The following is a 14,961-nucleotide window of genomic DNA, read 5'->3' on the forward strand; positions in this document are numbered from 1 at the left end:
GACTCAGCTTTTGCCAGAACTGGAATGACTTCAACAGGATGCTCAGCACAAGTGGTGGAACCCTGGCCGTAAATTCAGACAGAAAACCCAGAATGTCATTTACTAGCTACCCTAAATTAGCCAATCTTCAGTGAAATAGCCTCCCTCCACCAAATAACTCACACCAGCTATTTCCCTTTCCTTACAAACTCTGTTAAAAACTCAGAATTCTTTCCCTTCTCAGCTTTGCCCAGAAATGCACATTTTAAACCTTCCCAGGCTTTTTCCTTGCTGAGCTACTGAGTCAGGGACTGAAGCATCTGGCACTTGCTGGGAGGTGTTGAGTTCAGAGAACTTAACTTTTATTTAAAGGCTTTTTATGTTCAGGACTCCCTGCTGGTGCAGGGATTGGAGATGGATTCTTGCCCCTCTCCTCGTGTCTGTGAGGATGAGGGTGGTGAGGACGAAGGCTGGTGCTCAGGGAGGTGCTCACGAACAGAGGGAGAGTTTGGGAGGCTCAGGGAGGATTTTAACTCTGTGATTTTGGCTGTGCTCTGCCCTGCTGGAATATTCACATTCCACTGAACTCTGGCTGTTCCCAGGGCATGGACAAGCCTGGCCTAGGGCACCACTGAGAAAAGGAGAGGGGTGTTGACACTTCTTTATTAATTAAGGCCTAATTAATAAATTAGGATTCAAGTTGTGGCCGCCCCTGGATCTCTGGCAGTGCCCAAGGCCAGGTTGGAGCACCTGGGACATTGGGAGGTGTCCCTGCCATGGCAGGGGTGGCACTGCGTGGTCTCTGAGGTCCCTGCAACCCAAACCAATTTGGGGTTCCATGTAATGGAGAGGTAAACATTAATGGTGTGAAAGGAAAAGCTTCCCAAGGAGCTGGATGGAGCTGGAGCATGGCTGGGCTTGGAGCAAGTGGAAAGGGGAAGGAGCTGGGTGGTCAAATCCTGGCAGAATTCCATCAATCAGTGACCACGGGGCCTGCTCAGAGCCATCAGTGGCCAGCACAGGTGACAGCACAGCTGCTGGGGAGAGGTCTCAGGGGGATCTGCACCTGGAGACACCTCAGGCTGATGCCACAGGCCTGGAATCCTCCAGAGATGAGGAAAAACCTCGGTGCTGCTGTAGGTCTGTGCTCCATCTGAGCCTTCCCGAAACTTCACAGGCCTCTCACTGTGCAATTACAGGAGGATTTTAGTCTGATTATACATTAAAAACTCCCCTCTCCAAAGAAACTCAAAGATCAGAGACATTTCCTTTCAAGTATTACACTGAAATTTGAACTCTCCTGCTGCTTATTACAAAATGTTTCTGCAAGGCACTGTGGAACTCTTCCACTCGATACTTTTATTGCCAGGATTGTTTTGTTTTCTCTATAAATCCCAGCATTTCGCTCCCATAGCCTTCTTTTTTACGGAAATGTTGTTAGGGAAGTTTTAGTCACAGCTTGAGCAGGATGCACAGTCACAAGCCACTGCTGTGGGTACATTAGCAGGACCATGAGAATCACAACCAAACACAAAATAAATGACATGTTTGTCCTTCAGCTGGGTGAAAATGGGAATGCAAAGTCTAGAGTCTTATTTTTCCTGATCCCCACGATTCTCTAATCTTATCAAATATACATTCCCATATTCCAAGGCAGCCTGATAAAGCAGCTTGCTAGAAATAAGTTGCATTAGATTGTGTAGAGCACATTTTCCTGGGAAATCCAATTTCACAATCGTGTTCTGGTGACATTTAGCCATTGCTTAGTACAGCAAGGATTCCTTGGGTATTTGAAATGCTGAGTCCTGTGGCAGCAGGGCCGGGGCAGGGATTGTCCCCCTGTGCCACCACAGGGACCTCGAGAGCTCAGTCCAGCTCTGGGTCCTCACTGCAGGACAGCCCTGGAGGGGCTGGAACATGGCCAGGGCAGGGAATGGAGCTGGGCAGGGGCTGCAGAATCCCTGAGGGAGCTGGGAAAGGCCTGGAGAATCCCTGAGGGAGCTGGGAAGGGGCTGCAGAATCCCTGAGGGAGCCGGGCAGGGGCTGCAGAATCCCTGAGGAGCTGGGCAGGGGCTGCAGAATCCCTGAGGGAGCCGGGCAGGGGCTGCAGAATCCCTGAGGGAGCTGGGCAGGGGCTCAGCCTGGAGCAAAGGAGGCTCAGGGGCCCTTGTGGCTCTGCACAGCTCCTGCCAGGAGGGCACAGCTGGGGGGGTCGGGCTCTGCTCCAGGGCACAGGGACAGGAGCAGAGGGAACGGCCTCAGGCTGGGCCAGGGCAGCTCAGGGTGGGCACAGCAGGAATTTCCCCATGGAAAGGGGGCTCAGGAAGTGCCCAGGGAGGGTTGCAGTGCCCATCCCTGCAGGTGGCACCTGGGGGTGGCACTCAGAGCTGGGGACAGGGTGGGGATGGAGCAGTGACAGGGTGGACTCAGAGGTCTGGGAGGTCCTGTCCTGTTGGGGAAGATGAAACAGGAAAGCCTTATGAATATGATTGCCTGGCAAAAGATGTTGAGAATATGGAAACTCTAAGTGATATTGAAATGAAAGCAAGCTTTGAGATCCCTCAGTTACTGAACAACTGGAAAACAATGGCATGGCCAGCTGAAGGTGATCCCCCTTTGATGGAACAACACCCTCTGCCTGCAGACAGGCCCAAGGCTCAGAGCAGACCCTACAGCTTGGCAGAAGGGCCCAAAGAGGAGTTTGTAGGGTTTAAAATGTACCACAGTGTGGTAATGTAATGATTCTTATGGGCTGTTTGTAAATGCTATAGGATTTGTATATTGTATTAGATTGGTTAGTGAGAATCAGAATATTCAGCACAGAAGAAGATTTATGGTATTGTAACAGGAACCTCGCTCTCTTACCTCTTGTCTCAGCTCTTGCCTTTTACGCTCTTACCCCTTTTACTCTCTTATGCTTTTGCTCTCTTCCCCTCCCATCGTCTCTGCCCCTCTCTTCTCTCAGTCCTGCTCCAGCTGTGCCTGGCAGCTCCCAGCAGGGCCCTGCACCCAGGCCCTTTGCAATGAACCCCAAATCCCAAAAGGCCCCTGCACCCAGGCCCTTTGCAATGAACCCCAAATCCCAGCAGGCCCCTGCACCCAGGCCCTTTGCAATGAACCCCAAGTTCCTGACCTGGCTGCAGAGATCTCTGCTCTCCATCCATCCCCGCTGTCCTACCCTGTCCCACCTCAGGGATCCTGTGCACTCCTTCCCCAGCCCCTGCTCTTCCCTGGCTTTACTCCCCCCCGCAGGCAGGGAAGGATCGCTGCCCCTCAATCCCACATTCCCAGCAAATCCCAGGTTCCAGGGGCTGCCTGGGCACGGCACAGCTGCAGAGGGAGCGGGGCTGTCCCTGTTTGTCTGGCAGTGGAGGTGCCTCCAGGTTCATAAATCTGTATGCAGTGGTAGGGGTTCTCTACCAGCAATTCATTTTAATTATGTGAGACATAAAAAGACCACCTACAGATGAGACAATACAGCTGTAAGATTCTCAAGGTTACTGTGGGGAATACTTCATAACTGAAGTATGTTTTCCCCGAGGAATTTGACTACCATTTGATTTAATTTTTAATTTTTACATTTTAATCAAAAATAGATCAAATGGTGGTGTTCTCCCCTGGGAACCATACTTCAGATATGAAGCAGTCCATGTTCCTTTTAAATATGTAAAGCTGCCATTTATGTATAACTCATGAATGACACCCTGTGTTGCAAGCAAATATCATGCGGCGATTTCGGGATCGCAGCAGTAACAACACCATAATCACACCAAAATACCCAAATATCCCCCAGCACCGGGCCTGCAGCACCCAGCGAGGCCCTGGGAGCCCATCCTGCCCATCCTCAGGGGAAGGCAGAGCCCCAGGGATGGAGGATGTGCCCGTGGAGGTTGTGGTGGTCCCTGTGGGGTGGAGAAGCAGGGGAGGAGCTGCTCTGGGAGGGTCGGGAGCAGAGTTTGGGACATCAGAGCCAGGCATGGCTGCTCCAGGCTTGGGACAGGCTGGAGAGGGGCTGGGGACGAGGATGGAGGGACAGGACCCAGGGAATGGAGGGACAGGACTCAGGGAATGGCTCCCACTGCCAGTGGATGGGAGATTGGGAATTGGGAATTGTTCCCTGGCAGGGTGGGCAGCCCTGGCACAGGTGCCCAGAGCAGCTGGGGCTGCCCCTGCATCCCTGGCAGTGCCCAAGGCCAGGCTGGACACTGGGGGACAGTGGGAGGTGTCCCTGCCATGGCAGGGCTGGGATGAGATGAGCTTTGAGGTCCCTTCCAACCCAAACCAGGCTGGAATTCTGCGACAAGAAACAGCCTCGAGCTGTGCCAGGAGAGGCTCAGGATGGATCTTGGGAAAATTCCTTCCTGGAAAGGGCTGGAGTGCCCATCCCTGGAGGGTTTAACAGCCCTGTGGAGGTGGCACTTGGGGACATGGACGGTGGTGGCCTGGGCAGGGCTGGGAAAGGCTGGATTCGATGGGCTCAGAGCTTTTCCAACCTGAGCAATTCTGTTATTTATGTGGGACTCTGAATCAGGGTATCACACCAAGCTCCCAGGAGAGGGCTGAGGTTTTAAGCAGCAAATTTAAACATAAACACCATGGATTTGAAATCTAGTCAATAAATTATAATATCTAAAATAAACAAAAATAAATATATTAACTGTATGTATATATATATATATATACACACACACATATACAGTTAACTATATATATATATTTAACTATATATATATTTAAATATAATAACTGTATTTATTTCAACACATAAGTCTTGGCTTGTCAGATCTAAGTTGGTTTTAAACCCCACTTATCCCAATATTTTGATTTTCCATGATTTTTTGGCAGTCAGGATGCCAAGTGAACCTCTAATTGCCATCAAATTAATAAAGTGAACACCTAAACCTACTAAAAGGATTTTACATGACATAAATAATATATTTATTTTCCTAGTTCTTATTATTCTCATAATAATATATTTATTCTCCTCATCAGAGGTTTTATTTACCTTTATTCCTCAGAAATCACTCACGGAATAACACAACCAGACAATTCCATGCTGCAGCCAAAGTGGTGTTTAATGCTTCTGCTTTTGTAAGGAACAATTTACAAAATACAAAGTTAAAAATAAGAATTAGATCATTTAAACCTGAATTAAAAACAGGCCAGGGGCCTTTCTCTCTATATACAGGTAAATAAAGCATCACTGGTTATTCTTTGTACAAACCACAGCAGCAGGAAATAGAAAATTTATATATATTTTTTTTCATCAAGAAAACAAAATTTCAGAGTTCTACAAGGCATACAAAAATAACTCTGTGGTTCCACTGCAGATTTGACACAAATCTGCTTTAAAGGAATATTCACTGCCCCAGCCTGTGCCAGCTTAATGATCCTGGAAAATCCCAAAATAAATTACAAACACATCTATTTAAAAAAAATCACTATTAAAAGCCTTCAGTGGAGCAGACAGTTAAATTCCAATTTGCTGGCTGATTTTAAAAAAGCACTCCTCGCCCTGTTGGAAAACAGGGAGCAAGGAATCACATCTGAGAGGAAAAGTTCACTTTGGAATTGATCCAGGAGCTTCTGCCTTCCAATGTGGGGAGAAAAACAGGGATAATGGGGAGTCTGAGAGGAGTTCGAGGTGATTTTAATCAGAGGAGGGTTCGGGAGGAGTCAGGGCAGCAGCTGCCCTGCCCTGCAACACCTGGATGTGAACCCCAGGGGCTCCAGGTGGGGAAGTTCCCCCAGGACAGAGCTGAAATGTGAACTTCTGCAGCCCCAGGGTGGGCACAGGTGCCCAGAGCAGCTGGGGCTGCCCCTGCATCCCTGGCAGTGCCCAAGGCCAGGCTGGACCCTGGGGCTGGGGCACCTGGGACAGTGGGAGGTGTCCCAGGTGGAGCTGGATGGGCTTTGAGGCCTTTTCCAGGCTGGAATCCTGCAGGGAAATGGGGACTGGGACAGCTGGAAATGAGGGCAGACTCCTTTCCACTGCCTGCTGTCGTGTTTGGGGCTCACTCCCAGCACTGAGGGCGTTAGCAGGAGAATGTATTTTATTTATTGATTTAAACATCAGACCTGACTCGCTGTGCTTTCCCCTCTGTGCTCCTGCAGGAAGCCCAGCACAGAGAGCCCTGTTTGAGATCAGGGCCCTCAGGGGAACACCTGGAATCCCCCATGTCCCTGCCAGCCCAGGCTGCACCGGGCATTTGGGACAGGGGAAGGACATCCCTGCTCACCCCGAGCCTAAAGCAGCATCAGGGGCTCCTGCTCCCTCAGCAGTGCCCTGAATGACATGCACAGAAACCCCTGCTCCCTGCCCAGGGACAGTGGGAAATCCTCATGAAATGGATGAGCAGCACACAAATACTGAGTTACTCAAGTAACACCTGAGGAAATACATTTAAACCAGACCTGCACTAAATAAGCATCCGTATTTTGGTTAAAAAATAGAAGTTCCCAAAAATCCCATTAAAAAATCCCATGCAGCCAGCCCTAGGATTCACCATGGCGCTTCCAACAAATGCTGGAAAAGCAGGAGAATTTAAAAGGATTTCAAATTCTTGCCACAAACCCCGCCAGGAGCAGAAGGAAAACCAGAAAGGAACCAGCTGGTTCTTGGCTTTACCCCAGATCCAAGTTTAAAGCAAACAGAGGAAATGTTGACACAGGTATCTGTGAACTCCTGAACACGATAAAATGGGAGTTATTTAAGGAAAAAACACTTTTTGCTTTCATAATCCATGTTTTCCCTGTGTTTCAAACTTGATCCTGTATTTTGCCTGAGGAATTCTGGCAGAAAACTCTCCTATCACAGACTCTGAGTCCAGTTTTGGCATTCCCCTCTTTGAACACCTGAAATTTTGACCATATTTGACCAATTTTTGACCAGTCCTAATCACTACTTGTCACACCTGAGGTTTTGAGTGATTTTGCAGGAACTAAACCCTTTTAGCCCTTTACATTTACTCAGATATTTCAGCTTTTGCTGCACAGAAACTGCTGTCCATCCACCTTGTTTTTTAAATACTGCTTTGATTACCAGGATTTTTAAAAGACAAGGGTGGGGGGATGCAAAAATGAATTCCCCACACATTCTGACACCTCAGATCTTGGTATCAAGTATGGAAATACCAACTTGAAAGTATTTATTCTTGATTTAACTAAAACTTTTATTGGCTTGGAGGAAACTTATTTTTTAAACCTAAATCTGAGTGCCAATTAAGTGCAGGTCTGCTTTTAGATTTATTTCCTCATGTATTACTTAATTAAACCCAGTATTTATGTGATATTCATTTATTTAATGAGATTATCTCAACTCAGTGCTGACTCCAACTCCACACACAACATGGGAAAGATTCAAGGACTGCAAAAAACCTTTGCCTGAGGATTTTGCAGCCTGATAACCCCCAAATTAACCTTTCAGAGGTTAATTAACCTGTCCTTAGATCTGTGCCAATAAAAGCCTGCTGGGTGACGAGGTCAAGCCTTTTTAAACAGATTTTTTTGGGATTTAGATGTAAGCTTCAATTGGATTTTTCCTGGACATCACAGCTGCAAAGCCACTTAAAAATGAAAATCTGTGTCCTCCCATTGCTGCCTGTGGCCCTGCACAAGGAGGATTTTCCAAAGGAGCATTTTCCAAGGGGGTCAGGGCTGTTGGGAAAACCTTTGGAATCAACACGAGCTCTGGCCCAGTCCCAGGTGAAGCCTGGGCCCAAGGCCAGCTCAACTTAATCCATCTAAAACATTAAATTAGCCTTTGCTTGTCCTTTTAAAACAAATTCTGCACTACCTAAACATGAAATCAGCCTTTCCTTGTCCTTTTTAGACAAATTCTGAGCTACCTAAACATGAAATCTGCCTTTGCTTGTCCTTTATGAACAAATTCTGAGCTAAATATAAAATCTGCCTTTCCTTGTCTTTTTTAGACAAATTCTGAGCTAAATATGAAATCAGCCATTTCTTGTCTTTTTTAGACAAATTCTGAATTACCTAAACATGAAAGCCATTTCTTGTCCTTTTTGGACAAATTCTGAATTACCTAAACGTGAAATCAGCCATTTCTTGTCCTTTTTAGACAAATTCTGAGTTACCTAAACATGAAATCAGCCATTTCTTGTCCTTTTTGGACAAATTCTGAATTACCTAAACGTGAAATCAGCCATTTCTTGTCCTTTTTGGACAAATTCTGAGCTCTCTGAGGAGCAGCAGCATTTTGGGCAGGTGTGCAGTGGCAGGGAATGGTGCCCAGGGTGGGGTGCTGAGGCAGGCAGGGCCCAGGAGCAGCTGCATCCTGGGGATCCCAGCAGGAAATCAGAGCTGCTCCTCTGCTCCTCTCCTTTTCTAGCAGCCCAGGATGTGACTGAAGTGGCCCTGCAATGAGAGAATCTCAGGTCACTACAAAGGAGCTTGGCAAAAAGGCTTTTCCTCACTCGTCGTTTTCAAATTTTATTTGGATTTGCTGAGTACCACCACAAACATTCCCTTTCTTCTTTTTCTCCGGGGATGAGTGGAAATAAATTAACACAATCATTGTCACAGCTCCTGGTGGAAACTTTGATGGAAACTTTGCCTTTTGATTCCATAAATCAGAGATTTTGCTATGAACATCCAACATTCCCTCACACCTCTCATTTTGGCTCTGGAAGGAGCAATATTTTCAATACTTTATCTATTCCTTAGAAAGGAAATATCCAATTACAGAAAAAAAAAGGAGATAGAATGAGATTCCTGAGTATTTTATTACAATCCAGTAAATCAAGGACAAGTAAAACTGGGTAGGGGAAGGGTTATGTTATTGTTTCTTTCAGTAACTTCCCAAATTCTGCTTTTTAGAGAGAATTTGAAAAATGTGTTGAGAATCTCCAGATTTTCCAACTGCTGCTGGAAATATTAATTTGTGCTCTGCTGAAATGCTAAATCCATCTCCTTTATTTTTAATTTCCACACTTTATTCCCGAGCAATGCAATTGTGGAGGTTATTAACTTCATGTTTTAATGGGGAACAAGCCTCAGTCCTTTTTGTCCCAAAAAAGCAAATTGCCACACTTACAGATTCTCCAGCAACACATCTTGGGCAGGGCTGGGAAATGCCTTTGCTCCCATGGTTTTCCAAAATCTGAGGAACAAAACCAGACACAAATTCATCAAAATGAAGGGAATGGAAAGAGAGGAAAAGGGGAAGGGAAAAGGGGAAGGGAAAAGGGGAAGGGAAAAGGGGAAGGGAAAAGGGGAAGGGAAAAGGGGAAGGGAAAAGGGGAAGGGAAAAGGGGAAGGGAAAAGGGGAAGGGAAAAGGGGAAGGGAAAAGGGGAAGGGAAAAGGGGAAGGGAAAAGGGGAAGGGAAAAGGGGAAGGGAAAAGGGGAAGGGAAAAGGGGAAGGGAAAAGGGGAAGGGAAAAGGGGAAGGGAAAAGGGGAAGGGAAAAGGGGAAGGGAAAAGGGGAAGGGAAAAGGGGAAGGGAAAAGGGGAAGGGAAAAGGGGAAGGGAAAAGGGGAAGGGAAAAGGGGAAGGGAAAAGGGGAAGGGAAAAGGGGAAGGGAAAAGGGGAAGGGAAAAGGGAAAGGGAAAAGGGGAAGGGAAAAGGGAAAGGGAAAAGGGAAAGGGAAAAGGGAAAGGGAAAAGGGAAAGGGAAAAGGGAAAGGGAAAAGGGAAAGGGAAAAGGGAAAGGGAAAAGGGAAAGGGAAAAGGAAGAGAAGAAAGAAAAGGGAAAAAAAATAAAGAAAAGCGAAAAAACTTAAGAAAAAGGGAAAAAAGAAAAAAAAGAAAAAGAAGAAGAAAAAGAAAAAGAAGGCGGCAATTATTCACAGCTTTATGGTAAAATGCATTTGAGAAGTGATTTTGCAGCAAGCCCACGGACAGTGCTAACTTACCATGGAGTTCTGCTTTGCCTTTGCAGCCCAGGGAGCAGAGTCAGGGAGCAGTTTCTGCCTGGGCTCCAGGTCCATGGCACAGTCCACGAGCTGGGCAGCAGCCTCCCCTGGAATGGTGTCCAGCAGCCTGCAGAGCCGCTTCTGGAACAGCCAGAGGCCACATTCACATCTCTGTGCAGCACAGGCCCCAGCCCCGGGATGCTCCTGCCTGTGCCTCCCAAGGATCACACATCCAGTGGGAAGAACACCAGGAGAACAACGGGGCATTAGGGCAGAACCCCAAGGTTTGGGGCTCCCAGTGCCCCTTGTGCTGGGAGAGCAGGAATTCTGTGTGTCACACACCTCAGTGTGCCCCTGAGAGCAGGAATTCTGTGTGTCACACCTCAGTGTGCCCCTGGGAGCAGGAATTCTGTGTGTCACACCCCTCTGTGCCCCTGAGAGCAGGAATTCTGTGTGTCACACCCCTCTGTGCCCCTGAGAGCAGGAATTCTGTGTGTCACACCCCTCTGTGCCCCTGAGAGCAGGAATTCTGTGTGTCACACCTCAGTGTGCCCCTGAGAGCAGGAATTCTGTGTGTCACACCTCAGTGTGCCCCTGGGAGCAGGAATTCTGTACCTGGGAGCAGGAATTCTGTGTGTCACACCTCAGTGTGCCCCTGGGAGCAGGGATTCTGTGTGTCACACCTCAGTGTGCCCCTGGGAGCAGGAATTCTGTGTGTCACACCTCAGTGTGCCCCTGAGAGCAGGAATTCTGTACCTGGGAGCAGGAATTCTGTGTCTCACCCCTCTCTGTGCCCCAGTCCCATGCAATCCCTGGCAAAAGGCATCCCTGAGCCTCCACCCCAGCAGGACGTGGCACGGGGCTGATCCAGGGATCCAAGGAATAGTGTGGAAGGAGCGATTACACCCAGGAAACAGAAGGAAAAGTGATCCCAGTGACAGGAACACCCTTGGAGAGGGGATCAGTGTCTTCCCTGAACACTGGCACCTTTCCCCAGCTCTCCAGTGCTCTCCATGCACTCCCTCCTCCTGCAGCTGTGCCCTGAGCTGTGCCCAGCACTGAGGGAACCTCAGTTGGGCTGTCCTGGGAACCCAAGGGTTGGGCTGAGCCCTCCCAGGGCCCTGTGACCCCTCCCAGGACCAGGGGCTCCCAAAAATGCTGCTCTGAGCAGCGCGGTGGCACTGGGCAGGTTAAACTGCAAACCCACAGAAAACACCACAGAAAACCCACACAACAGTGGAACCCTCCAGAACAACATCCCTGGCCTGAGAGAGCCCATGGAAAGGGACCCCAGGGCTCCTTGGAACTGCCCAGGAAATTAACACAAGCATGGGAATTACAAAAGTGACCCAGATTTAGGGCCTGAATTCCAGAGGGACGCTCACGCACTTGGGATGTTCTTCCCCAGACAAACTTTGTTTAAGGAATCCCAACATTCCATCTCTCTCTCCAGGAAGAGGATGTGCTGGCACAGAACTGACAGACTGCTGAAGCACAGAAACGGAATTTAAAGCTGGAATAAGTTATGGAAAACCAAAAATGGATCAATGCACCGGGAACCTCAGCAGGAAAGAGCTGAGATGGGATCAGCAGGAAGGGAGGCAGGATAGCAGGAGGGGAAGGGAGTCCAAAAGTGAAATATGTACTGTAGTAAGAAAGAGAATAATGGATAAAAGTCTGGGGAGGTCCTCTAAATCCTTGAGATTGGCTCCCATGGGGAAAATATCCTCTGCCTCTGCTGCTGCAGAACTCCTCCTTTATGGCAGGGAAAGGCCAAGTGCAGCAGCAAACTGGGAATCTGTGTGAGATGAGGGGGCAAAGGGAAAAATGACTCAATGCCCAACACCAGAAGGAATTTGGCTGATTAAAAATAAACTCCAGGTATTGTTTTGGGAGGTTTGCTTGGTGTCAGTGCCAGGAATAGGAATTCAGCACATGGAGGAGACAAACTTATCCCACCAATGCCAGCCTGGGGAGCTCCTTGCCTCTGGAACTGTCTCCTGGGGAAGAGGCAGCCCTGGATCCTGTGACTGACAGGGACCCACCTGCTCCCAAGGCGAGCAGGGTCTGTTTGCTTGTGCCAGGGAATGGCCTGGCAGCTGGGAAATGAGCAGGACACGAGCAGAGGCAGGAGCACATCGCCCTGCAGGGCAGTCGCTCTCGCTCCCTTGTCCAGCTGGAAGCCCTGGGAAATCCCACTCGTTTTCAGTGATGGGATAAAGACCTGAGAGAGGAAACCAAACTGCTGCCAAACCCAGCTCCACCAACAACCAACCTGAAGGAGTTGTAGGAGAAGTTCTGCTCATTTCTTGGGGTATTTTGGGTCCAGTTTTAAAGATTTCCTCCAAGTTTAATATGTTCTTGTTGTGCAATTTCTGCGTTTTGACCCTGTTTCTAAAGGCAGGCTGTCTCCTGTTTGGGATTGCACTCACCCTGTGCCACAGAGCCCAGCTCTCCCTGGATCCCTAAGGAATGATGGCCCTGGGGAGATGCTCCTTGCTTTCTGCCCTATGGAAAGATGGCTGGGGAAGCAGCGGGAGTGTGAGATCCACCTGGGAAACTCTCCCTGAAGATCAATCCAAACCAGGACACACTGGGAGCTCTGGCCTTGAAAATCTGATATTCCTCTAAGTCCAGATGCCTTAAAATCCAACCTTCCAACCCAAACCAGGCTGGGATTCTGATTCCTCTCTCTGTCATCTCGGAGCCAGGAGAGCAGCAATGAATTAGTGAGGCTGCCTGGCAAAGAGGGTTTCAGCCAGAAAGAAAGAAAAAAATTAAAAAAAGAAAAGAGGAACAAAAAAAAAAGGAAAAATACCAAAGAGGGGGAAAGGGAAAAAAAAAAAAAAAGGGAAGAAAGGGGAAATAAGTGAAAAGAAAAAAGGAAAAAGAAAAAAGGGAAAGAAAAAGGAGAAACAGTAATTAAAAAGGAATAAAGGAAAAGGAAGAAAGGGAAAAACGAGAAATTCAAAAGGAAAAAAGGAAAAAACGAGAAATTCAAAAGGAAAAAGGGAAAACCCAAGAAATTCAAAAGGAAAAAAAGGAAAAGCCAAGAAATTCAAAAGGAAAAAAGGAAAACCCGAGAAATTCAAAAGGAAAAAAGGAAAAGGAAGAAAGGGGAAAAGACATTAAAAAAAAAAAAAGGAAAAGGGGGGAAATAAAACGCGAAAGAGAAAATGTGGAAAAAGAAACTATGGAAAAACAGGAAAAAAGAAGCGAAACCCCGAAGCCTGTTGAGCGCAGTCCCCGGCCCGGCCGTGCCCGCCCCCGAGCTGGCGCCGCCCGCGACAGCCGCGACACGGCCCGGGCGGCGACGGGACCGGGACCGGGACCGGGACCGGGACTGGCACCGGGCCCTGCCCCAGCCTCTGCCCCATTCCCGTTCCCGTTCCCGATTTGCCGTTCCCGATTCCCATCCCCGTTCCCGACTCACACATTCCGGCTCCCCGGCTGCCCCCGGCCCGAGCGCCCCACGCCGGCCCCGCACCGGCACCGCGGCCATGGCGGCACCGGATCCGCCCCGGGACCGCCCCTGGAACCGGCACCGCCCCGGGACCGCCCCTGGAACCGGCACCGCCCCGGGACCGCCCCGGGACCGCCCCTGGAACCGGCACCGCCCCGGGACCGCCCCGGGATCCGCCCCTGGAACCGGCACCGCCCCGGGACCGCCCCGGGATCCGCCCCCGGCACCGGCACCACCCAGGGAACCGGGATCCGCCCCTGCAACCGGGATCCACCCCCGGAGCCTCCCCCCGGCACCGGCACCACCCAGGGAACCGGGATCAACCGGGATCCACCCCGGGACCCCCCCTGTAACGCGGTCCCGCAAGGCGCTCCTGGAACCGCCCCTGGATCCAGCCCCGGAGCCTCCTCCGGCACCGGCACCGCCCCGGGATCCACCCCCGACCCCGGGATCTGCCCCCGGAGCCTCCCCCGGCCCGGCTGGGGATGCGGCCCCGGTTCCCCGGTTCCAACACCGAGCCGGGCCGACCGCGGCCGCTCCGCGTCCATCGCGCAGCGCTGAGCCCGGCCCCGTCCGGATCACGGCATGGCCACACTTGGGAGGGACCCCAAACCCCCCCAGTGCCACCCTGCCATGGCAGGGACACCTCCCACTGTCCCAGGTGCTCCCAGCCCCAGGGTCCAGCCTGGCCTTGGGCACTGCCAGGGATGCAGGGGCAGCCCCAGCTGCTCTGGGCATCTGTGCCAGGGCTGCCCACCCTCACAGGGAACAATTCCCAATGCCCAATCTCCCATGTAAATTTACCCACTGTCAGGTTAAAGCCATTCCCCTTGTCCTGTCCCTCCATCTCTCAGCTCCTTCACACTCGGCTCACCCCGGATCCTTCTCCAGGCTGAACGATCCCCATTGTCCCAGCCCTTCTCACCGGGTGAAGCTCCCTCCATCCCTCTCTAATAAAGCACTTCCAGCTGCACCCAGCGGTTTTGCAGGAGAGGACACAGATTATTCCCTGGCATCCATCCCCTCTGGAACCCTGGAACACTGCATTGACCTCAGGCTGTGGAGAAGCTTCCAAAATGGAATGGCAGAACTGGGATTGTGGGTGTGGAGTTTGAGTAGAAGTGTGTGATATCACAGGGTGGGAAACTTAGAGTTTAATGGTTTAGAATACAGCAATATATATAAGGTAAAATGGAGGTTTTAGGCCAGTCCTTCTTCTTCACCTTCTTCTTAACCTTCTTCTCCATGGGTTTGGGTGGTTTTGTGTAATTGGATAAAAAAAGTCCTCATTGCAGATCACAGGTGGTTGGGTATTGGGTTAAAAGTAAAAATAATTGAGGTGTCATTTCTTAATTGGACAGTTTATCCTTAAAAGGCCTTGTAGAGAGAGAGATGGGGCTCCATTTTTAGTTTGTTGGAGTGAAGTGCTGCAGAACTCAGGGTTTGTGAGACTGTGACAGAGGTAAGAGCTAACAAACATCTGAGTCCCAACAAGAAATACCTTCTCACAATTTAATCCCAGCCTTGGCAGAAAGGAAACAAAGAATTCATTAGAAAGGGAACACAGGATTCTTTGGGAAAGCTGCTGGAAAACTGCAGTGGGATTTGGGAGCAGCTGGGAGCTCTCACCCAGCCTCTTCCCTCGGGG

At 49.7% G+C, this 14,961-nt stretch overlaps 1 protein-coding gene across 1 annotated transcript; it reads right to left on the reverse strand.

Annotated features, from left to right (window-relative positions):
* Positions 1 to 5,036: 5,036 nt before the first annotated feature.
* Positions 5,037 to 13,352, reverse strand: C8H10orf143 (chromosome 8 C10orf143 homolog). The gene is made up of 4 exons (XM_054515596.1): positions 13,284 to 13,352; positions 9,851 to 9,991; positions 9,035 to 9,100; positions 5,037 to 8,355 (listed from the first exon to the last, which is right to left on the reverse strand). The coding sequence occupies exons 1-4, from the start codon at positions 13,350 to 13,352 to the stop codon at positions 8,326 to 8,328; spliced, it is 306 nt and encodes a 101-aa protein (XP_054371571.1). The 3' UTR covers positions 5,037 to 8,325.
* Between the last annotated feature and the right edge of the window lie 1,609 nt (positions 13,353 to 14,961).

Source organism: Molothrus ater, chromosome 8 (assembly GCF_012460135.2).
Source record: "Molothrus ater isolate BHLD 08-10-18 breed brown headed cowbird chromosome 8, BPBGC_Mater_1.1, whole genome shotgun sequence".
NCBI classification, from domain to species: domain Eukaryota; kingdom Metazoa; phylum Chordata; class Aves; order Passeriformes; family Icteridae; genus Molothrus; species Molothrus ater.

Excerpts from the sequence above, each read along its gene's own strand:
- C8H10orf143 (XM_054515596.1), bottom strand. The coding sequence starts at position 13,352 with ATGGCCGCGGTGCCGGTGCGGGGCCGGCGTGGGGCGCTCGGGCCGGGG. Across the intron at positions 9,992-13,283 it reads CAGCCGGGGAGCCGGAATGT|AAGCGGCTCTGCAGGCTGCT; the intron begins GTGAGTCGGGAA and ends TGGCTGTTCCAG. Across the intron at positions 8,356-9,034 it reads GATGTGTTGCTGGAGAATCT|GGCCACTTCAGTCACATCCT; the intron begins GTAAGTGTGGCA and ends CTCTCATTGCAG.